This window comes from Filicampus tigris, chromosome 4, assembly GCF_054856515.1.
Source record: "Filicampus tigris isolate MCC_2025a chromosome 4, RoL_Ftig_1.0, whole genome shotgun sequence".
Classification (NCBI taxonomy): Eukaryota; Metazoa; Chordata; class Actinopteri; order Syngnathiformes; family Syngnathidae; genus Filicampus; species Filicampus tigris.
This window is the reverse complement of record NC_141220.1, coordinates 20924353-20950009: the sequence shown is the minus strand read 5'-3', so window position 1 is coordinate 20950009 and position 25657 is coordinate 20924353. Positions and strand designations below refer to the sequence as shown.

The 25657-nt window shown below is 40.4% G+C and overlaps 2 protein-coding genes across 4 annotated transcripts in view; both read right to left on the bottom strand.

Moving 5' to 3' along the window:
• Positions 1 to 3709, bottom strand: part of znf423 (zinc finger protein 423) — a 125092-nt gene extending 121383 nt beyond the window's left edge. For 2 of the 3 annotated variants that reach the window (XM_086028961.1, XM_086028963.1), the window contains exon 1: positions 2753 to 3708. In XM_086028961.1, the coding sequence (XP_085885087.1) occupies positions 2753 to 2792 (40 nt within the window). In that variant the 5' untranslated portion in view covers positions 2793 to 3708. Of the gene's footprint in view, positions 1 to 2752 lie in introns of all 3 variants that reach the window. The other variant, XM_086028962.1, reaches the window with a different exon arrangement.
• Positions 3710 to 12463: 8754 nt separating this feature from the next.
• On the bottom strand, positions 12464 to 21194 carry LOC147148903 (uncharacterized). Its single transcript, XM_086029581.1, has 9 exons — positions 20966 to 21194; positions 20695 to 20781; positions 19093 to 19166; positions 18057 to 18177; positions 16527 to 16726; positions 14986 to 15264; positions 14739 to 14903; positions 13580 to 13786; positions 12464 to 13405 (listed from the first exon to the last, which is right to left on the bottom strand). Exons 1-9 carry the CDS (start codon positions 21022 to 21024, stop codon positions 13374 to 13376), a joined length of 1224 nt encoding a protein of 407 aa, XP_085885707.1. The 5' UTR covers positions 21025 to 21194; the 3' UTR covers positions 12464 to 13373.
• Between the last annotated feature and the right edge of the window lie 4463 nt (positions 21195 to 25657).

The window sequence follows — 25657 nt, the reverse complement described above, 5'->3', positions numbered from 1 at the left end:
AGAATTTTGGGCCCCGGAGAAACTGAGTTTTTTTTGTGTTGGGGAAAAAAAATGGCTTATTTGAGGAACGTTTTCGTATGATGTCGCTTATAGAAAATGTGTTATAAAAAAACAAAACAAAACAAAAAACATCTTCAAATTGGAGTAAATCAGTATAACTTGATTATTTCTTAACATACGGTATCTCCTCCAACTTTTGGTTTTGTCTGCTACTTGGGGAATCCCCTCTTCGATTGGCTGACAAGATTCAGTTAACAATATCCAACAATAGTCTGATGTGTCAAACTGACCATGTCGTTTCAATGACTTGCCTTAAAAACTCCACTTAAATAGCACAAATGGAACATTATTTGCAAGAAGAGCATTAGAATAGATCATGTACACTACTTTTTTTTTGTCAATTTATTTGCTATGGAGGATTTTAGAGCCGTTTGAAATACTCCATCCACCCATGTTTTTATAATAGAAAATCCCACAAAAACGGTGACCATTTGTTGCGTTGCTTGGTAGAATATTTTCTTCCGCATAACTGCATCAACCAACCATACAAATATAAGATTCAAAAAAATTAATTTAAAAAAAACGCTCAAGCAAGAAAATGTCAACATTGACCTGAACAGTACAAAATTATTTTTTGGCCTGGCTTTAAGAACATCTGCTAAAAATTTGTAGGAGAGGAAGTGATTATTTTCAGTTAGTGAGATGATTTAAGTTAATGTTTTAGACCAGTGATTCTCAAAGTGTGGTAAGGGTACTACGAGAGGTACGCGGACTTCCTCTTGTGGTACGAATGAATCATGAAAGAAATCACTGAATTAAACACAAATATAATAAAATAAATTTAAAACATGACATGCATCCAAACATTTTAGAATGAATGAACATATCAACTGATGCGAACAAGATGAAGGGAGAAGCAAAACTACAGCTAGTTAGTTGTATTTACATTTTAAGTACAATCAATTTTCATTCAATATTTAAGTTCTGTTTGTTTTTAAACATTTATCCAGGACGTTTTTTCCCCCTTTTATGCAATACATTTGAATTTAATCATTAATGTACACTTTTTCAACGTTCCGTTATTCAAGCGTGATGTTGATGTTCAAACTGGACTTACATTTCACCGGCTTACAATAATATCAAACATACGTCCGTTCTAGCAATTATGGTGCTACTTGGAGAGCTAATTATTTTTTTAAGTAGTACTTGGTGTAAAATGTTTTTGAGAACAACTGGTTTACACTTTCCGACACCTTAGATCACTGTTGATCAAAAGTGTGGAAAATCTACTGCAGTTATTGAGTTTTCTCAGACCAACTCCAAGTTCAATGTCATGTCACTAGAACTACACCAATTCAAAAGCTTCACCACTTGTTGAGCACATAAAACATTCCATTTTTCAAGCTTGACAAACAACTCACACCACTGACAAATGCACTGGAACGATCTCTCGCCCTTTGCATGCATATGCACATACAAACTCTGCTTTATGTCTTCACAGAAGACATAAATAAATGTGCTCCAAAAAGAATAAATGTTCCAAAAAAGATGCTATTTTGTCGACTTTTTAAAGTGCCCCCCAAATTCCCGTTATTGATATTATGCTATTTTCAGCTATGATTACAGGTAGCTTAATGTTTATCGAGCAATAACTAGATTTTTTTTTTCTAAGTATACGAAGGTCAAATACAGAAACCCGGTTGCCAGGGTTAGTGCGTGACATCAGTGGCCTAAGGCGGGATCTCGCGCAACAGTTCTAAACTCAGCCATTTAATTCCTGCACAAGCAACCCCTAACATGCATGACAACACAAGTGCCTGTTGTGTGGATTTTACATACTGGCAAATTAACCTGAGAGATAAAAACAAGACGATGTCCTCACTTGGATCGTACAGCTCTGTCAAACTAACCGGCCAGTTTGAATTACTGTCAGGTCTAGCGGCTTCCTAGATAGTCCGAGTGGGACAGCCTATATGGAGAAGGAAATGGGGGAGGGGGTGTTGACCACATGGTCAGCCCATCCCGTTGCCCATCTGGGTCCCATAAAGGCAACATGGAGACCAAGGCCACCACATGCCCTCATGCATGATGCCCATTCACCCATGCACTACAATGAATACTGGCTTGCAGTAATTGCACAAAGTGGGGCTCTTCATTTGACTCAACACAACATTTTTGGGGGGAAAAAAAAAATCATCATAATTTGTTTAGAACTTTATGGAAAAATAATCTTTCAATGTCGTCAGTGCACAACCAGAGGGCATCATGAGAACGTAAGAAGTGAAATGTAAAAAATAGCTAAACAATGATGAAAACTGGCATTTGTTAGATCTAAGATGAGAGGCGTCAAAACTTGTTTAGCACATCTGAGGCACAAAATGATGCAAAACAACAAAGCCTGACAGCATGTGTGAAGTCCAGTTGATATGTAGGGGTCAAGGAAGGTCCATCTAGCAAAACCAGCCAGGAAAACACACTCTAACAGAGCAGATTAGAGTGTAGAGGGCCAATTAGAAAATGTCAAGGGAGCCATCCAGAAGTGCACCGCTCTCTATTGATAAGCTAATTTGAAAAACCTTTGGGAGTGATCAATGCACTTTTTTGTTTTTTTTAATGCAAGGTGGACGACTGCTAACAGAAGCAACACTTTCAACCTGAGCTTGAATAAAAGTCAAGTGGCAAGCGAAATCTCAGTGGTGGTTCTGGCCGCGCTGGCTTTCAAATAGAAAGTACAAGACGTGTTTATTCTTACCTTTGACGGAGCGCGGTTTAGCCTGCTTCCGTCTGGACATCTCTGCTGCGGGTTTAATTCGACTGCTGGTGCTGTTTTTTTTTCCTGCTCCGTTCCGTGTTTTCAGCGCACCATGCAGGCGGGCACAGCCGAGGTTTCAACCGCCCTCCTCCTCCTCCACTCGGCAGCGGCTTCTTCGCCTGTTGCAATGCGGCACCTTCGCTCGCTCGAGTCGGCGTCGGGGGGAGAGGGGAAAAAAAGAAACACCGCGTGGGTCCCGAAACGCGTGGAAAAGGGAACACCTAGCGTGGGGCGTAGGAAGGGGGAGCAACCTGTAGAATAAACAACTTCTGCTTAAACGCGACTCTCGGAAATACCGTCAAAGTGAGTCCGGAAATGTCCGTTATCGCGAAATGTGAAGGTCCCGGTGATGAGCGGCGACGAACGTTGATTGTATTGACGTGTGTCGGTGACCGGAATCTGTCCCCTTTACAAAGTAACGACCACTGTCTGTTTTTAGTTGAGTTCGTCTTTGCCCTCCGTGAAAGCGTCGCGCGGGCTCCGTCTCTTTGCAAGTGGTGCTCGGGTGGCACGGACTTGGCGCATCTCCCTCCACCCCCCTCGCGTGAGGAATTTGACTACGAACGTGTTATTATTTCCCAAAGCCCTGTGCCCTGTGGTGTTAATAAGAGCCAGATATTCGCTAGCCTCTGTCTCCCTGCTTTTTCTTTGTCCTGACTCTGGCTACCAGTCTCCCTCCTCCTCCTCTGCCTGCCTCTGCTGGCGGGGCTGCGGCGCAGACACACATAATAAAGCCAAGGCAGGCAGTGCTTGGCTGGAAATGTAGCCGCGTCCCAGCAGGGGGATGTGAGAGAAGGGTCCCGGCGGGGGAGCGCTCTGATCCCGCAGGGAGCAGCTCGGCACAGCCCGGGTTGGCTGAGGCAGACAGGCAGGCAGGGCTAAGTTGACGCGGAGAGGGAGAAGAGAGAGAGAGGCCGAGAGAAGAGGCGAGCGCGGGGGGGAGTGTTGGGCAACAGCGCCTAACCGCGGCTGACTCGTGTCACTACAACGGGGACCGAGAGACCGAGAGACCTGACAGGGAGGAGACAGAGGGAAAATGTGGAGTTGGATTACAGTGGGATACGGAGGAAATGCTGAAGATAGGTCAGTCTTAGCCAACCTCGAGAGCCGAAGCACATAGACTGCTCACGAAATGTTTGGATTTTTAGGTGACATTTAGGGGAAACCTAAAATGCACACGTGTGGGCACTTTGAGCAGAGTGCAGCACACATTGGATACCGAAATAACAATGATCTTTTCTCAATTTACTCACAGATTAACTCACTCGGTGTGACATTTGAGTCAGTTTAGTTGAACACAGTTGATATACCCATGAATCCATGAATTATTCTGTTATATGAATGACAACAGGTGGATGCACAGGTTGATTGTACCATATGCCATCTAGTGGAAGAGTATTTACTTGTGTGCCAGTTTGCTGCGACACAGTGGATGGGAATCACAGATAGCTACAGCACAGTGCCCTGCATAATTATTGGCACCACTGGTTAAGATGTGTTAAGTCTTAAAATGACTTAAATCTTTATTGCAGAACTCTTATAGTCAAAATTGTAGAAATGGTTCACCAGACACAGAATCAAGGTCCTCCCATGGCCATCTCAGTCCCCAGACATCAACCCCAGTCAAAATCTCTCGAGTGAGCTAAAGAGGAGAGGACCCAGGTCACTGGATGATTTAGAGAAATTGTGCATTTGTGCCGTGTATTTCCCTATTTTGTGGAACATTGCAGGTAATTATGTGCTGTTTTGTTGGCTAAAGCGAGTTGTGCATTAACATCAGGCTGTGCAAAAATTGTGGCACAAATGGTTTGATGGAAAATAATTATTAATGTGGGGCTGACAAAAGGCTGACTACAGCCTGTAATGGATGCAAATCAATCACGGGCACACAAGCAACTCTTTACACCAAAGGCGTTTTCTACAGCGGCTTCAATTTCAATCAGTTATGTGCTGTATGCATGTTCATGTTATACATACACACACACACACACAAATAAAATACACAACATCAACCTTATCGCTTGTGTTATGTTGCGGGTCAAATTAACCCATTTGAAAATCTTGAATGCGCTCAATACATCCATTTAGCTGGCCTTTTCTTTGAAAGAAATAACTCCCAAAATATCATTTGAATTGTGTTACTTTTCTTGTCTAACAAAGTGGGTCACATTGACCTATGAACATTGTTGCCAAGAAACAAACAACAGGAGGGTTAATGTGCAGAGGGAGAAAAGCTTGGTAAAGCTTTTTGCGTATGGCAGATTGCCTAGACCTCTTCAGCTCAAGACCAAAATAGAACATTGTTTTCTCACAGACATACACGCAAACATACCATTCACTCATCCATTCATTTTCTGTTATATTCACTTATACTCTCACTAAGGTTGTAGATGAGATGGAGCCTGTCCCAGCGGACTTTGAGCAAGCTCTGCCACGTTTTTGTTTTTTCTTTATATATTAACTGCATATGTGAAGAATACATGTACAATTGATCTGAATGTGAAATCTCAAAGAATCTGTATAAGTAAAGGACATTACCATAGTCAACATCAATCAAAATCATTACTTCCACACCATCGCAAGCAAACAACATGGCTGAGGAATCATTGCATATCATACCATCCACAGGCATGGTTTCGTGAAATAAAACGCACACGTATACCAAACTGGTCGCCAGGCAATCACAGGACACAAACATTTACACTCACATTGCGATCTTCAAAGTCAGAAGTTTACCCGCAATAAGATTCTTATGCCTTTAAACAATTTGGGGAAAACCCAGATGACGATGCCATGGATTTGGATGCTTCTGATTTGAGTTATTTAGAAACACACCCGTGGATGTACTTGAAGTCACACCTGTAACACGCTGCATCTTTGTATACCATAATGGGAACGTCAAAAGAAGTCAGCCAAGAGATCAGGAAGAAGGTGCACCATTCATCTGTTCAAACAATTATATGCGAGTATAAGTATGGATGTTTATATGGCCAATAAAGTCATTGTGGACTTAACTATACTGCAATCTTATTAAAAAACAACAGTTACAGTTCAAGTAGAGCACAAAGATCTATTGTAATTATAGTGGCATGTCATAAGTTTTGTCGTGTGGGAGCAAAGCAGCCACCCAAACAACTCAGACATTAGATGATTTGAAACATATTCCTTTAGTTTGTAAAGAAAGCATTCCAAAGAAAACAAAGCTCTGGATTTACTTGAACAAAAATATTTCTTTGTTGAATTTGAGCACGTTCCACCTCTAAATGTCTCCTTTGTCTTAAAAGGGTTTAATATTTTACTCATTTGTAGCAATTTCTACAGGGGAGTCTCTGACAGGATTAGTTTAAGCCTATTCACTTGGGCTGAGCATAGTCTAACCGTGTATAATGAGCATTTGACACACTTCAGGTCCAACCCACAAAATGTCTATTCCTTTTCTGTCAGTAATATATATATATACATGTGTGTTTTCGATATTAACCCACCAAATGTTTTAACTGTTCTTTAAAAAAAAAAAAAAAAACATAAGGAAAATCCTATGAAAAGCAACCATATAATTTATTGAACAAACCTAATTCAATTAGCCACTCAAGTGTGTGGAAGCGTATGTGCATGTTTGTATCTTCTTCAAAGCTTCTTTATGTCCAGTAAAGAAAAGCGAGAAACTTGTGTGTGGACAAAGTGAAGCAGACAAAAGGGGAGGGGGGGGGGGGGTGAAAATCACTGGATGCTTTGTTCTTCCCTCTGCGCTCCAACTGAGTGCTCTCTGGCCACAGCTGAGCTTTTGCGTGTTCACTCTCTGGTTGTCATGGATAACTGGGTAACGTGGAGCTCCCGGTGCTAAGCAGCGGGACCACTGGCCTCTGCAGACCAAGTCCTCCCGTGGAGAGGCAGAACAGCCTTTAAGATTGACCCACCACCCTCCACCCCATCTTACACGCTGCGCCAACCCCTCCCCCCTGTCTCCCTCTCCCTCACCCTCCGACCCTCGACACTCCCTCCTCATGAAATGAGTGCACACCAGGAGGCCTGTGTGTGCATTTCTGTGTGTGTAGCGCTCCCCTAATGTGACTGCCGTTGGCACAGAGGGGCAAAAGCCCTCACTCAGTGGTTGGTCCCCCTCTGCCCCCCCCCTTTTTTTTTTTCCTCTGCTCGTTTTTACCGGTAAACACAAAAGAGTGTGGAGGGGGGAAAAAAAGCCCACATTACAAGCTCCTTAAGGGTCAAGGACAGGCCCCAGGCTGAATAGCTTCTAAGAGTTGCATTGTCAAATCACATAGCTTGCGATTACACCCTCTGTCATCTCTGCACGGATTTGGCTCCCTTACACACAGACAGACGCACACGACAAGGAAAACATCAAGTAGCCGCAACGGAGTAATTCGCTCGACTGACATGCGGCAGGAATTCATACAGACAGGACATGAATGGACCAAAGCAGGAGCAGATGTGGAATTACAGCTTCTAAAACATGGGGTTGGCTTTAGGATTTCATACCTAAACAACAAAATGGTTTACAGGGACGAAGGACATAAAAACTGTAGTTATCATATTGGAATCTCCAAAGAGGAAAATAGCAAAAATTGGGAGTATTAAAATGTCAGGATTACATTTTTGAGAGTTGAGTTTAACTCCCAAAGTCAACCTATTTGAAATGGAGTTCTGAGTAAGTGTTATTTCACAGAGTTGATCACATAGTTGTTATTTAGATTAACTCCGCCTTTGCACCTACTTCGAGAGAAACAAGTCAGTGCCATTTTCCTCCTCCTCCTTTTTTTTCTTGCTGATCACTGGGAAACACATTCGAACAAAAGGACAGACCCCAAGAAGTCACTTTCACTCACAGAAGAGACTGTGGTCTTGCTTGAAATGATCTCTTCAAAAGCGGCGTTCTCAACTAGTTGGGTTAAAGTCGAGGGTCTTGACTACAAAGTTGGACTTGTTTTCAGTAAAATGGATGAGGACATTCCATTGTTTTGTCAAATAATTGATGTGCTTTTGATCAAATTGTTATTTAGAGAGACTTTTGATCATCATCATCATGCATTATAAGTTGTGGCGGCTGGATGTGGACAGTGGACTACGTTGACTGTGGACTTGGGGGACTGGAGAGCTCATCGTCAGGGCAAAGTTGGGATGTCAAACTAAACACTGACAGAGTGGAAACAAATGTGTCTGAGAAGAGCTAGTTGTCTACTCCTGGAGTGTTAATTTGATTCTGCTTAATGAATGTTAAATATTTAACTACCGGTATTTTAAAAGTTTTGATTTAACTCTAGAGAGTGTGGCTCTATTTGGATTTTTGTGATGCCACCATATAGGTGACAGGAAATTTGAATAGGGCTGTGATTACCATACAATAAGAAGAAAGGGAACTTGTGACATGAGAAAAAAATACACACGTGTCCTGACTGCTCAGGAGTCATTCACATCACATTCACACCAACAAGACCAGATTTTGAACAAAAGACACACGCACACCCTCACCCTCACTGACAGGCCACAAATTGACAAACAGCCCTTCACACAACCTACACGTTGTGTCACACACTGGTTGGTTTAGTCTCCAACTCACCCTCCCACATCAGGACTGGTGATGCAGAATATTGGTTATTTTGAGTGAACAGAATGTCCTCTTCAGGATAATAAATTACAGAATTACAAATCAATAAAAAAAATTATCAGGTGATGTGCTCTTCGTATATATTACTGTTATCATGGAGTTTAGAACTACATGACCAGTGTTAATGTTACAAAAAAGCGTGAACCCTCAATGAACTTTGAACTTTTTTTTTTTTAGCATGAGGCAGCGGGAGTATCATCGACTATCTGCTGACCTCTACTGGCCGTAAGAGGTGCGTGTGTGCTTTTATGTGATTGTGTGTTTTTTCCCCCATTATATTTTATACGAAGTCATCGTTTTTACATTTCAACTTGAATCTTTTTACAATCTTGCATTTATTTGGAACAAATATTGTTCTATTATATAATGTTTGGCTTGAATTCAATATGTACTGTCCACTAAAACTCTTATATGTATATACTGTATACTAGGAGTGGGCGATATGGCAAAAATATCGCATCACGATTTTTTAAAAATAAAATCACGATCACGATTTTATCATGATTCTTTTTTTAAACCATTTTTAAGACTAATTTGCACATTTCTTACAATTTTCCTCATGTTAAACATAAAAAAAACATATTTAAAATGTATATATAACTCTAAAAAAAAAAAAGACATTTTAAGTCAGTTAACTTGATTCGCTGTGGCGACCCCTGAAGGGGAAAGCCGAAAGGATAACAACAAGTTTTCTATACAGGTTTTAATTTGAATAGTGACAATTTTTATAAAAGGTAACATAAAAACACAGCTTGTAACGCAGGTCTAGTACTGCGAAGAGTCTTTTAAAGCCCTCGTTTTCCACTTTTTAATGGGAATCATGTCTTCAGCAAGGTAATAAGTCACTGCCTCAGTTACTTCTTTACACTGCTTGCTTGTTTTTTCACATGGAGTGCTCTTGTTAAATGACTGTGTTACCGTGGGTTGCGTTAGCTTGGAGCTAGCGGCTGTCTCTAGCTACCATGTGTCCGTTTGCTTTGGCTGTTGGCGCCGACGTCCGAAACGAGTCTCTCCAAACTTTGCAAATAACTGTGGATGTGGCGTTTCTTTTCGGGACCAACTCTGCTTCGTGGTGACTTTCCGCTATAGCTTCCCGCTATACAAACAGGGAGGCAGGGAGTGTCACGTACGGTGCACTGTGCGTGCTGTGATTGGTTGGTCGGGTATACGCGTCAGTGGCTTTACGCCGCCATAGAGCTAAACTGTATAGAATGTGCCATGTAGACGATCAATCGATCTTTCGGCTTGATCAGATCGCGAACACTTAAACCGCTTAACGATCTAATATCATCATATCGCCCACCCATACTGTATACTAAAACGTATATGGTTCTTGTGATGTTAACCGTTTGACCCTTGAATAGACAGACACTTACAGACAAAAACAAAATAAATAATTAATGAGATTGCTGCGGAACACCAGGAATTTTCTCCCTCCCTTCACTCTACAAGTGTTATCTGTGGAGGACAAACTTAACCCAATTAATACGAGTTGGGGTTTTGAAGCTTGGCTATGTACACAACTGGTGCTGCCAAGCAGGCACCAAGCCAGTCAGCCAGGAAACGAACAAGCTGCTTGTACACTACAAGGCAGCCAGACAGACAAACTAGCCTGCCAAATACTTAAGTCTGTGTTCTGTAAGGTAGGCAGCCTTTGCCCATTTCATCTCTGACTTTGACCCATGACTTAATTGTGATTATGGTACTCTTACTAACAACATGAGGCTGATTTCAGCATTGTTAATTTGTAAACATGTATGCACCTACGTCACGTAAATTGGTGTACAGTATACTGTACTGCAGGGCTGGGCATTTTACTAAAATTTCCCGGTCCGTTTATCGCCTTCCGCCTGCAGCCGGGGTACCCTTCTGTCGTCCATCTATGAATGAAATCGTAATCGTGAATCGGAACATTTGGTCACTCTGATTGGCTGTTAGCTTGAGAATCAGCGCGCGGAGCAAGAACGGGAAGTGACAAATGCGGATAAACAGGGAGAACACCTTTGCTGTCTTTTTACAAGTACAAGAGCGAGGGTTGACAATGTAAGTACTTCGCGATATTGTCAAGAGCGTGAGGGTTTGCTTCACGTGGGAGTTCACCATGAGCGAAAAAAATATAGCTGAATGCATTGTTTCCGTTTTTATAATCCGCCCCCGGCTAATAGCTTTCCGGTTTGCTTTTTCTATCCATGAGGAATAGTGACTAACGCCGCCGTATGGAGGGGTATTACATCTCCCGCATGCGCAGAAGGTACTTTTATGGTCAGCGTTGCGGTGTATTTTTCCAGCGTGACGTGCCGACAGTTGGCCCGACGCCGCAAGGGGTACGTGTCTGTCACAATTGGCCATCGTCGGATTGGTCTATCTAGGCCTGAAGCCCCACCGCAAAAATAGACGATAGATGATTACATAGATGGAAAATATGGGCTTCCGACTATGCTTAGTCTGTTTATTTTTTTAAATTTCCCTTGTTTTGTTCATCGCCTACAAAATGGGCATCCGACATAGGCGGATAGACGGACCGGTCCGTCACGTAGGCGGAATGCCCAGCTCTGCTGTATTATAAAACACACATGCGATGCACAAATGCCAGATGCACACACCATCAGCCAAACATGTTGATAATTAGAGCCTTGTTATTGGAAAGTGCCATCGTAACAATTAACACCCTAATATGTGTTTCTCATGATGGGAGGGAAGGTGTTTGCTATGGTGCAGGGAGTTCATGATTGATATCACTTCAAGAGATCCTGGGGCACACACACACACACACACACACTAACCATGGCACAAGCACTGAGATCACCCCCCCCAACAAACCATTTTCCCACCCTCATGGGAAGCAATCAGAGGGCAAAAGTAGTGATTTAATGGACATGTTGGACACCTTTGACCCACCGTACAGCTGATCTAAAACACAGCTGTGTAAATGCCAGTTTTTTTGTGATAAAACAAAATTAGGCCACGATCAATTATTTCATAACATTTCTCAGCATTAATGTGACTTATAAACTGCTCACTTGAATAATAAAAAACAAAAAACATACCTACAGTGAGGCGTGGTGATGGCAGCATCATGCTTTGTGCTTTTTTTTCCTAAGGTGGGACTGGGGTTTTTAGTCAAGGTGGAGGCAATTTGAACAGTTGCAAATAAGAGTCAGTGTAAGCACAGGACCTCGAGGCTTCTGCAAGAAAGCAATAAAAATGTCAACAAATGCCAAGTAGAACATCTGAAATTCATTTGGGGTTAATCAGGGGCCCCTGGACTGGTGGATGGTGTGTGCTGACTCCCATTTAACATACCGGTTTGAATGTGATTGGTCATGAACTGATGTGTAGTGTCTTGATCAGCCGCGCCATGCAGACTTCTGATTGATTTTTTTGGGGAAAGTTTAGAAATGTTTATTAAGGAGAATGTGTTAATAAAAGGGACATTTTCCAAGAGCAATCACATATTTTCACATTATCTGTAGAGGAAAAACTATTATTTCCATGGAAGTTGATTCAATTTAATGCTGGGTTGGGCAGCTAATCCCAGAAGTAAGAAAAATAGACCAATTGTCATTTGGTTTCTATAAGCTACAATTTAAACAACTGAAAATATATCTTTGTGAAATAAAACTGGGATTTTTACTTTAAAGCCACGTCATCCCGCCCTACTTTAAACTATTGAGCTACATCTGTCTATATAGTAAGACACTATTCTGATACACTTTTCTTGCTTTAAGGCACTCCAATAAAATGTGAACAATGCCACAAAGGGTTCTAAAAACAGGTGTCTTACTTAGCTGATAAGATTCATGTTAGTGTACTTCTGAGGTGACTGATTAGGACTTTGCTTAACATGACAATTAACCAATCAACTGTTTTGTAAAACATTAAAACAGAACTTAACTGTGGATTTTGGTTGTTTTGAGTGGAGGTGTGTGGTGCCATCTGGGGATAATAATGCGCAACACTTCACAGTATTCCGATCATTGTTCATGATTAACATCCATGTCTCACAATAGATTCAACAGATTTCAATAGCCAATTGAACATATTTAATGATTTTAACACTGAGAGGTGAAACTCAAAAACAAAATGCATGTCTGTTCAGTTTGCTGTGCAGAGAAACCTCCACAATATCTGCACATCACAGGAGCACATTAAACATCTCCAAAGTCATAACTGCTTCATTTAAACTCCAAATGTACCTTTAAAAAAATGACAGGACTCAAAAATTGTCAGCAACTTAGTTTCCTTCCAATATACAACACAGAAGGCTTCTTTTCAACGGAATTTGAAATTATCTTAGTGTTACACAGAGCAATTTCAAAAGGATTTATCTGACAAAATAGCAACAACAAAACAAATAAGAATAAAACATTTAGTTTCAACTAAACGGAATTGTTTCGAGTATTGAAGTGTTGCAAACTCCACATACAAAAAACGCTAAGTATCGTAACTGTCCAAGAAAGCGTAAACATTGAACATACGTGTAAAATTTGTTCAATCGACAACACTTTGCATTCTTGAACTTTATAACAAGAGAAACCTAAACCTTTAACTTGTTAATTTTGTACATATTCTATTTTCCATATTTTGTCTTGCAGGTGAGACATTTTTGGTCCATGCTTGTGAGAATCAAAACATATTTGTAAAACAAGGCATGGCATGAAAAATTATTCAGCAATTATGTCTTTTCATTCACATCTTTACAATTAATGTGTGTCAAATCTAAAAATGCAAACTGGGAATAGATGACTATACTTTGAAAAACAAAAAATAAACATACGCGAAAAACATACTTCAGCCACATTACCCATAAATGTACGCAACATTTAATCATTCATGTATTTTCTCTATTCACTTTGCATTTTAAAAGTTGAATCCTTTAGAGTCCTAAAAAGCAACGAGAGTCTCTTCAACACAAAGTTAATCTTGGATGCAGCATGCTTAGTGTCTGGGAGCACTCAGGCGAGGGACACCTTGGGAGAGACAAGAGGACAACATATGTCATTTAATTCCAACATTGGAGTCTTGCTTTAACACTTTTTAATCATAACACGTCTCCAATTTGTTTGATTTGTACCCCAGCAGACATCAAGGTATACCATCAATTCTCTGAGGTGCATCCAATCAAAAGATTACAAGTAACCCACCTGGAGTAGATAAAAGTGGAGGGCGAGAACTTTTGAGGGAGGGTGGAACACCTCTCATGCTGTGGGACCCTCTTGGGCCCTGGTGACGTGGGGGAAGGTGCGGCAAGAGGGGGCTACGTAGCAAACTGGAGCCACCGTAGGAGTTGTGCAAGGACGGCGGTTGTTGCAAGGAGAGCAGAGGGGGAGGCTTGGTTTTCAGATGAGAAACTAAAAGTCAGGAAACCAAACATCTAAATGTTACACTTACAAATGACTATGATTCTAATCACTTGGTATTTCCATCTACACCCATATAGTAGCTAAAAAAAAAAAAAATACTCAACTCTGCCCAATTAACACTAGAATGAGCAACAGTTAAACACAATTGTTTAGCGGGCGTACATGTTAATCAAAAAACAAGTCAGAGGTTTTAGTCCTCAAGCATATTTAAAGTTATTTTAAGCCACTGTAACATTACGTAGTTTGAACATAGTTGATCATATATTACATATACTGTACAGAATTGCTCCTGCATTTGATTGGTGAGTATTAACAAAATTTACTGTGCAACTGGTTCAATTTATATCCAGACAATTTTTTTTGTAACTAGGACGACACTGACCCCAATCTGAAATTTTAGGGGTGTAAATAGAAAATTTAGTGGCGCACACTAAGTCGACTTGTGACAAATATTCACCCCCTCAATTTTCCAACCCGACCCCAAACTATTTTAAAATAATAATGAAAAAAAACAAAAAAACAGCAAATTTACTGCTTGCAGTAGATGAAAAATGTACTTGCAGTGTCTCAACTTTTAGGAGCAAAATGCCACTGTTTAGAAGCAGCTTGGATGATGTCATGTCATGATGTCAATGGATATGTCAAAATAAACCCTAAACGCTCGGAAAAACAGTAACATATAGAAAAACTGCAATTCGAGTTTAGATTTTCGGCCAAAATGACTAAGACAGAAGGTGCATTTCGTCACTGTACTGTGAAAAACACACATTTTAAAATGTTCACGTTAATGCAATGTCTGTAACGCAGAAACACTAAAAATAAGAACAATGAAAAAAAAATGGAACATAAGTGTTTTTCACAGGACAACACCAATTTGCTTTGGTGGTCGACAGAACGGGCTCGGGTGTTTCGCTCGATAACCGTGTTGTACGGTCTTCACCTGGCGAAGGTAAGAGTGGCACCGGTGTGGGCGGAGAACAGTCCATCAGCGGGCGCCCTGCCTCACTTGCACACTGAGGCGGCCCGAGCGGTGTCGGGAGAAGGGGAGGCGGCTTTCCCGGTCCCGAAGAGAACATTTTGCCCTTCTGTTCCCCGCCGTTGCTCGCTGGTGAGGAAGCGCAGGCAGAGTCAGTCAAGGAGATCGCAGGAGATGAACAGAACCATCAGTGTCACTGACACAACCGAACCTCTTAAGTGGTCCTGCCGGGAGCGGACGAACGCCAAGATGGCTTCCAGCTCCTCGGCATAAACGTGAACACCGCCGGACAACAGCTGGAGGGACTGGCGGATTTCCGAGGTAACGAGGTGACGCTCAATCTTTTCCCGATCCAGAAATTCCCCAAGCAACTGCGACGCCTGCGATGCAATGTCTGCGGGGTCCCTTTGTTTACTTTCCTTACCAACTCCACAACTGTGTTCCGCTCCAACAAAATCCATGGCCTGCTCTTTAGGCATGTTGCGGTGGACTGTGGGCAAAAGTGGAGGGTTAACTGAAATGTGTCCAAGGGGGGCTCAAGAGGGATGATGACGTGAACGAAAACGAGATGGAACTTAAATTGCTGCAAAGCAATTGCATCTTCACCTTTGAGTTGGTTTGACATTGATGTTGTCGTGAGCTACCTCTGGTTGGATTCTCTGTTTCGGTGTGATTTCATTTATTGCATTGGTGAATTGTTATTTAGTTTTGTGTAGTGTGAATATATCAGATTTGACAATCATGGACCAACATGTGCGGTCCGGAATTGATCCTGTTGTAATTTGAGCGATTTTGCTTTAATTTTATTTTCATGTAAGAGAAAGCTAATATGGTTGAAAATGGCAAGTAAATGTTTTGTTTAAAATTGAGTACAGATTTACATGTAGTTTTGATGTAATTGTGCATAGTATTAAAAACCTAAGTGAATATGGTGACTTGAAGCACGCTTTATGACGTTTTCACCCCCAACGGACAACTTCTGTTAAAATGCAAGCAGCAACATTTGAGGTGTACAAATGAGTGTGGAGCATTTTTAGGAAAACTACACTTTGTTACAACTTGGCAAGGATTCCATCTTTGACTCATCTATTTTTTTTTTTTTAAATACATAATTATTGTATGATTAATCGTACATATCCTCCATAGTCAATTCAGAAAATGTCATCAAATGCCCATCCCCAGAGACGCTCACACACATTATGCTCCATGAATAACACCAATCGGTCCCAAATGAAGCGGAGCAGCAAAGCAAAGCTCAAATGTGGAGGTGACCGAACATGCTCAGCTCTGGATGACAAAAGCCGAGGGCTGACCTGGGAGTTCTTTTCATTCTTCATTTTAGTTCTCTCTTCTACAAACTGGGAAGGCGAGGCATGAAGAAGAAACTCAAGTTGTAATAAAATGTTGTTTTCTTTAAACATTGATTGTATGCTATTTTTGGACTTGAGTTCATTACTGTGTGCAATGTCAACTGCTTATATAATGCAGTCCGTTTGAGATTAGTGAAAGGGAAATAGAAGACTTTTGGGGGATTATTAAAATAAAAAAAATTAAAAAGGAACATATCAAAATGTGCATTTGAATTATTTTGTGTTGAGTTGTGTTTTTAGGTAGTTTGACTGACGTGTAGACAAGATGGGGTGTGTGCGTGCGTGCGTGCGTGTGTGTGTGTGTGTATACATTGAGTGGTGGGGGCTTAGAAAAGGGATGGAGATTTGTCATTGGAGGTGGTTTTGAGGGGTGGGGACTTACTTTTGAGGGGCTCTGAGAAAATGATAACAGTGCAGGAGGACAGAGCTATGTTTGTCTGCTCCACCAGAATACATATCGGGGAGCCAACACCTCGGACATCCTGTAGGGCTTGCGTCAGGCCCGACTCCGCCTGCAGGTAGAGCATTTCCACTGACAGGCCACGCTCCTGCAAGCACTGGTTTAGCGATTTGGGGTAATCCCTTTGAGAGGAAAAGAGACATGTTAACTCAACACCTCGATGTTGACTGACTCAACTGGAACCAAGACCAACCTAAATCAAATTAATCAGACGCGATAGATAAATTAGCTTTGGGTGACACTGACTTGGAAGTGTTGTAGAACCTGGTTCGATACAGACCGAGACAAACTTGGATTATGAATGTGATGTTTTGAGTAGGTGAGTGACAAATATAAGTAAGTATATAATTTTGTGGTCAAAATCAGGTCTCAATTGCACAGTAAACTATGAATGGAACTGATTTGATGGAACGTAATTTTTTTTTATGACATTGTGAACTTTGTGGAATATGGCAAATAATTTTACCGTGCTACCCATCATGACAAGATGAGGTTACATTTGTTGACCAAAAAGTCACATTTCATTTTCAAAAATTAGATGTGCACACGAGTCATACAGTACATTAACAATTGTGACAGTTGAGGGAATTATTTGCAGTAAAACACTTTCAATGTTTATGGTATTTGAGTGGTGAACAACAACACTTTTAACTTGTAGTGTCAGTTTTATGCTTTGAGGATTATAACTACAAAGTATGAAAGTGCAGTATTTGTGTGGGGCTCGACCGAAACAGTTTGTAGAAAGTCAGCATGATGAGAAAACATTTTAGACTGATGGGTGGGTCAATCAAAAAATAAAACATCTTCACTGAGTGGCGGCCGACTAAAGATTTTGTGTTAATCAGTTATATTTTAAAATGAGGATAGTGTACTGTTGTGTGAAACTCGTGCAATTGGGCAATCTAATGTTGCTCATGTTCTTTTTTTCCACAGGCAATCGGACATTGGGTCAGAAACGTGAATGCAGATGTATGTTGCCGCACTGAAAATCTTTCGGTTTTCTTCTGTGTGTGGTTCTGACTTTTTACAACAATTAAAGATGGTAAGCAGCACAAATAAATGTTAAGCGCAGTCAGCAAACAAGCCAGCATTTCACCAAGCTTTAATGTTGTGTGGTTGTTTCAACCAAGGTGTCAAAAAAAAGAATGCATGTTGTCGTTGAAACAAAAGAGCACCGTCATTCTAAATATAAGGACATTGTTTGCAAGAAATGATACAGCATATTATACATATTTTAAATGTGCAACTTTAACTGTGTAAATCAGAATCAACTGAGGTTTTTTTTTTTTTTGTTTATGTGGTGCTGTCAATAAGTCATGAGGCAGTGGTAACGCCAACTCCGTGAAAAAGTGATAAAGTCATTCCAGCTTGGTAACTATTCAAGTAAGTGCTGGGACCAAAGTGCTGGAAACTATTTCCACGGCTATCACAATATTTACAATTTGTACTTACAGGCACTGGTTGGTCACAGAGATGATCACACAGTCGGCAGCTTTTTGATCCTCCTGCACTTGCCTGTAGAATTTCTGATACAAGGTTTTCCGTCTGTCTGCCGGATTGTTCTCGGGCTTGGCTGGAGGAGTCAAAAGATACAAGGGTTGATGAGGAACAGGAAGGGAATGTGCTACTGTGAATCCCTGCAGTCGTACTTCAGCATTCACAGATTTTTTTGGGGGGGGACCAATAGTTTCCTCCATTATGTTGAAAATTGGTATTTGCTGTTTTTGCACCCAGGCCAAAGCAACGTAAGCATTACTTTGGCGCCATCTGATGGAATCTTGGTGCTGTTACGTTTACCTGATCGTGTTTTTTCGTCTGCGTTTGAGATGTTTGTTGACAGGTCTTGGCAAGAGTGAAACTCAAAGTATGGTTTTGCTTCTCTCACCATGAAGCTACTAAAAACCCCTGTACTCTGCTTTGCCATTAAAAATTTGCCATTAAAATTTGTGCATTTTTGTTTGCCCCTGCTTGATGTCATGTCATTTTATTTCTAGCGTGTTATTTAGGCCAGTATGCTAGCTAAAACTATTGAGGATGACTCATGTGAAGATAGTTTACTTGCGTCGACTTATTTAACGACTAAATAGTTATGTAACATATTTATGATTGTGTACATAATTGAAACTTACTTTTGATGCTTTTTTTTTTTTTTTTATCCTCCACATGTGCCGCACCTGGCAAGCATATTTCTTTTGAGCCAAATGTTGAAAAAACAAGACATTTGTTTTAATCTGTGGGTTGTAAAAAAGGTTTAATTTCATCTTGTGGGGGCGGGGGAAGCACAAAGGCACTCTCATTAAATGCCATCAATGTATTCAATTGAAATATCAGAATTCAACAGTTTTCTTTCGCGGTACAGTAGTTGAAAAGTCATGCAGAATTAGTGCAATTCAGAGACAGCAATTATGAAACATTTCATTACTTCCAAATGACAGCAGCCAGTAATATAATGTTCAAAATGTATTTGAAGAACTTTGGGCATACTCACTATTGTGCTGATGCTTTGCGCCGTCATACTTGACACTGCCACTGTAGCTTTGCTTCTGCTCTAGTTCTTTGTAACTAAAAGAGAGGTGGCAAACATGCACGTAATCATCTACAGGGTTTTTCCTGCCTTCAAACTTACAAGGCAGCCATCTCCAGCCAGAGCAATTGATATCGCTCAACACAGCGTAGAGCTCAAGCTGTGTTAATTGAGCGATTGAGTTGATTTTATTTTAACTGCAGTTGCAGCGTTCGTCACTATGGAGGTGCTATATCAACAGCAGTGCACCGGAAAGACCTGAAGCAACTACCGAAGAAGAAACAGATCAAGTCGTGTTTTTTCACCCGCTGGTTGGTGCTATTGGCGTCATGTCTGGAAAGTAGTTCACAAGAGACTGGTGATAGCACTCGGGACAGAATGTCAAACAGGACGAGTCGGCGACGCTAGGGTATTTAAATCCATTTCCGATTAGGAGCGTAACAACACAAAGCCAAAGTGTACGCGATTGAAACATGGTTTATTCCTCTTTCAGGTGTTGTGCCAATGTAGTGCACATGCATAGAATCAAGGTGATACTATGTTTGTTTGTTTTAAAGACATGAACAATCCACACTTTTGTGATTTTGATTAGGGCCCATCGTCAGTGTGGTTTTCAGCAGAGCTGGGCATCGCCTATTTCCCGTCTGCATATTTAATCGACCCACATGGTCCCAGTCGGTCCAAGTCGGACAAACGACGCCGAGAAGGGATTTAACTTGTACCACGTCGCACGCAGGTGCCGCATTCCTGACACGCGGCTGAGTAAGGAAAAAAATTAATAAAACAGAGTTGTGTACCTTGCAGTCCCACAGATGCAATGACATGTGCCCCATAGGGCACATATTTCACCAATCACCACGCTGCGTGTGTCTGTTGTTTTTGTTTGACATTTTTTCTTTCTTTGGCGGCGTGTCTGCTCATGCGGCGCCTGCTTGTGACGTGAAGACTACATTTTTGACGCCAATTGGCTGTTGCCAATGGACCGGGACCACGTAAATACGCAAGACGGAACGCAGTGGCGGTTAGGTGATGTCCAGCTTTTGTTTTTCAGTGCATTATTCGCGATAATTTAACACGTAGTTTGTATTGATTCTGCCGAAATAGGTGGAAAGCTATGCGCAATTTAGTTTATTATATCAACAAATTTTTGCTATCAAATCATTTTAATTACCATAGGTAATTTCAGTAATCGAACACGATATAAAAGGGAAAGGAAAGGCAGTGGGCTGTGATGTTTCCAGTGTCATCAAATTTAAGTAGCAATGTACAGATGGGTGGACTCCTGGGGGACATCTTTTGGGCTGACTTTGACGTGACCCTTTGCTCCCTTTATCACACATATTGCGACAGCAATTATTTTACTGCACTGGCTGGTGACAATAGAGCATAACTTTATAATGCTTATCATGACATTACACGCGCATCCATCAAAGAGTAACATGAGCAACATTATGTATTTAAGTATGGTTGCCCCCTTAGCGATGTGGCTACAAACGTTCCTCCGGTGCTTCTTGTTTCAACCTCTGTTTTGTAAAATAAAATTGAATTGAATTGAGTTTCACACACCTGTCCAGGGCATCCTTGATATCTTCGCTCCTCTCCTCCCTGCTTGGATAGGGCGCACTTCGACGGAACAACCTCAACGGCTGAGCGCTGCACCACAAAACACATAATTATGCATAAAGAAATGTTTCATTGTCAAGATTTTAATTAGAGTTCAGTAGGGAGGACGCAGAGGTGCGCGTACGCGCACAGACAAACGTGGACGTCTGCTTTGTATTAGGACTCGTGTGTAGCATGCTAATGCTAAAGCGAAAACGGCAATGTACTGACTGACCTCCCGTTTGGGTTAACCTGCTGCAGCCGAGAAGCTTGGGAGGCTTTCGGCCAAGACATTTTACAGACGCCCCAAAGTCCAAAAGCAGCGAGCTCAATGGCCGGTCGAACAAACAATCGGTCGGGTGTCTTCTCCCCACGCCTGGTAAACAACTAGCTCTGGGAATCCAACGGAGCCGATGAACACGACACTTCCTCGTTGGTTAGATTCATGGACGTTTGAGGAACAGCGTCAGATTTCAAGACATTTACATACAGTGGCTACATGGTAGTATTGCAAGTATGCTTTGCCTGCCAGTGCGAGTTCCCAAAAAAGAACAAAAAAAAAATGCATGTGTGTGTGCGGATGTGTCTATAATATTTCTCCTCTTATTGTAACTATGCATAAAAGATGCGCCTTATGGATTCAGGCTGGAGCCAGGAATAACCCTCGCTGAGATGGGGTGGGGGAAACTGTAGGGACTCGTCCACTACCACTTTGTCCACAACACTTTTGATCAATGATTTGAGTTCAATTTTGGCTTCTTGTACTCGGTGAAAACAGCAGAATGTTCATCAGAATAAAGCAACAACAATTGATTGATGAATTTAATCTCTTCACTCATACTTGTTCAAAGCAAAATCCACAACAAAAAACGCTAAATTACGAGACACGCTCGTCGAAAAAGTATTTGCTTCCTCCTCCTAATCAGTGACACCTCGCACCTCAGGAAACATCAAATTTAACCTGTCTGGCCACCACTCCCATTCAGCTCACGTCAAACAACCAAACACCGCCCCTTAGTTGTTGGAGGAGTAACAAAAATATGCAAAGCAAAACATGGGGCTCCTACAAAATGTTCATTTTCTGTTTATGCGACTGTGACACAAGCACAGCAATGGACTAAGGATCAGCCTTGATTTTGAAGTCCTCTTCCTTTTCAGTTTTTTCAATTGTTTAATCTTGCGGTGGACTCTTTAAGTTCTTCCAGAGTTATATGTTACAATTGACATCATCTCCAGTTAGTGATGACCTACAAATCCAGTAAGATTTCTTTCAGTTTTGTTTTTCTTCTATGTTTTGGGATTTTTGTTGAAAAAACAAAAACAATTGTTTAAAAATTATACCTGCAAATTATGAACTTGATAATAAAATGAAAAAGGTACAGATACTAATTGTTGTTTTTGTGAAGGATCACTGATGTTTTTTTCTCTAATAAATAATCTAAATACAATATTTTTTTGGGCGTAAGGCCACACTGTTCATTTTGCTTTGATGCTATATTCATCCTTTACTGTACTGCTCACTGCCCCTAGGTGGCATACGAGCATCTTATTTTGAGGGTATACGCTACAGTATTTTGTATTGGGAATTTGATACGTCACATTAAATCACCACTGAAACCTCAGTTGATTTTGGTTTAGAGGGAGGTGCAATTTCAACATAACATTCACATGCAATTTCTAATTGTGAGAAAGTGCTTTGTAAAATTTTACTTGCTCAATGTCCGTGCAAGAACCTCACTGATTTGTATGATGACAGTTGCATTGTTCAACTTAATTGACTTCTCGGTAATAAAAACCCCAAAACAAAACAAAAAACCCAACAACAAACATGATTGGTTGCATCCAAAATATTGCAGCATACAGTGTACTGTATACTGTATGGTCATTTATATTACGCAAATTAGTACCCCCACAAAGTACAGTGTGTCTAATGCAATGGATTCTTTCAAATTGACCATATTTGTCTGAAGCCATTTTAACTCTTATTTCTCCACTCTCTCAATTGATAAAAACATCAATTTGCTCGTTTTCATTCTTGCACTTGCATTCAAAATGTTCTTTCAAGTGATCAGTTAATCATTCATTTTCCCAACTAGTAAAGACAAACACAGGGATACCACAGAACTTGTCTTATAATTGAATGTATTCACATTACAACGTCAATTTAGATCAATTTGTGACAATTCCTAATAATCTTCAAATATATTCATGTATGATACATACCAATAGGCACTTCCAGTAAGTCTGGCAATATTGATGCCACATTATAGTGTGTAAATTACAAAATGGTAAAAATAAATAAATTGTGTTTCTAGAAGTATTTTTATTTCTTTTAGTTTTAGTTTTAAAATGTCTTTCCTGTACAGCATATATTCATATTGTACAAAATGAAGCATCAACCTGAAAGGGAAAAATCTTTCACGTTCACAAATATTGTGTATTTGGACAAAATATTACATGGTAAGTGCAATGAACTGGTGAAGGAAAACAAATTGTCCTAATCATTTGTCTGCTTTATGAAAATAATGAGCAATTTTGCGAATGTGATTTTAAAGCTGGTTTTGCCCGCATGATTACAATTAGTGTGTGACAATCGAATGATAGGAATGAAGACAAAAACAATGTAACACATTGACTTAAAGGATGTTATGTTCTCTACCCCAAAACAGTTTAATGGTCTTTGTGATGTGACAAATATGTGATGAATGTTAAAATGTCAATCATTGCCATTGTACATGGCTACAAAGCAGTTTGTAGGTCAAAGTGGAAGCACAAGGAGAAATACTGTATCAATAAGCACACAGGATCTTTGGAGAGCAACTACTTCATCTGAGCAACTCAGAGGAAGTAACTGAATGCATCACCTTACCAACATTTACTAAGTTTACTGGTTGCCATACAGCCGCATCAGAAACAGAACATTGGACATAGAAATGAGGTTTGCAATTAGACTCTTACATAAATGAACCCTCCCTAAGTTGCATGTAATATACATTCACAAAGCAGTCAAATCCCTTCTCGACTCCCGCAGCCTCCTTCACAGTGGAAGCACCCGCCATTGAAATGGAAAAAAGGCAGCAATATGCCTGCCAATATGAATGTAAAGGAACAATCTTATATGAAATACCCAGATTCATGTCTTGCAAATTACATGCAGCGACACATTCTTAACATTCTCTCAGCATTATTTTAGCATTTACTACACATGACTCAGATTTGACTCAATTCCTTTCTTAACCTGACAAAATGTGGTGTTCATTCATTTGGGACATTTTTATCTTGAAATGCGTTTGTCACATGACTTTAAAAAAAAAAAAAAGTAATTTACATAGTTTTATGGATTGGTGCGGTTATAGTTTGTGATGAATAATCATGTATTTATTTTTTTCATATAATTATTTGTGATTAAAAAAATGCATTGTCCTCATACATTGTCAGAAAAAAAAAAGTGATCTATTTTTGTTCTCCAACTTTTTGTGATGTACTCTACAGGGTTAAAAATTGAACCCCTGTGTACAAATAAGTACTGTTTATGGTTAGAAAATTTACTGAAAATGTCCAAACTGGCAAATGGACCATTTCTGTACCTTTTTCTTTACAATCGACCAAGTACTATGGCCTATGCGAGTGCTTTTCAAAAACTATAGTGCGTAATGCAGTTTAAAGAGATCAAGACCAGGGATGGGCAATTAACTGCACTATAACTTTAAACAGTCAACGGTTCCTGTGAAGAAAAAAACTGATCATTGTGTACTTTTCGGCCATTTTTTTGTACGCAGGCTGCATTGTGGTATGCTATGCTCAACTTTTGCTGTCAAAAGGTCGTTAATCATTGTTTAAATGTTGAATTTGTGTTAATAAACTGTCACGTTATAAGTTGGATGTTTTTAACATGAAACTATGACTGATTTGTGTGCAAAGCCGGAGCATCCCGGTTAGCTCCACTGAATCCGCCCTTCTCCGTGTTGAAATAGTCTCAATTAACATCAGGAACTCTAAAATCCATCATGGCTGAAAAGAGCTTTACATTCATCTTCTTTAATGGAGGTGATGGTTGGAAGTACTACAAAGTGATGTGTACCATTTTGTGGTGAACGGCATTATTAAAAGTGAAAACCAATCAGGTGTGGTCCGGGAAGCATTTTTATGTTGCCCATCTCTGACCAAGTTCAGCACTTTTTTTTTCCTGCCAGTGTATGAGAGCAAAGTCATGAGTATTTGTGGTTACTGCTGAAAATGGGAATCATACTTCTCAGACTGACTTTAACATGCATATCCGCACAAATCATCCTAACGTGTCAGGAAAGCATGACATGACTTGTGATGTGGCAAACATTTCTGGATGTACATAATTATTCAGTCCAGACTCATCCAGTTGATGCGTATGGTTGTTTTTAACTTTGCTCCCTGATTTCATACTTCCTGTGCTTCAATGTGTGTTATGGACATCATCAAAAGTAGCTTGCAATAACATCCCAGAACGCTGTTACTGTTGGAGAAGAGCTTTTGTTGAATCTCAACAGTTGAAAGTTTCCTCAGGGTTAAAGGTTCACATATGGAGGAATTAATTATACACAGAATACAAAATTCGAAGCCATACAGAAAGGATGGAAAGAAAAAAGCACATTAATGTAATATTCCCTTTAGTTTAGTTTATCTAATCTCATGGATTTATGAGTGACTGTTCTTCCCTAAGATATTTCAAGTGCAGTTAGAATGATTAACTTAGATTTATTCCCTTTCTTTCCTTGTGATCATACGAATCTGTCCAGAAAAACATTGTTGATGCATGTTCCCGTTTTTGGATACTTTGCTACAACAATAAAGAGAATCTTATTCATGTTTTAGTCAGGGGAATCATTCATGTGAACACAAAGTTACAGAGTGTGAGATGAGGATCAAGCATCTGGACTTAAAACATACGGTA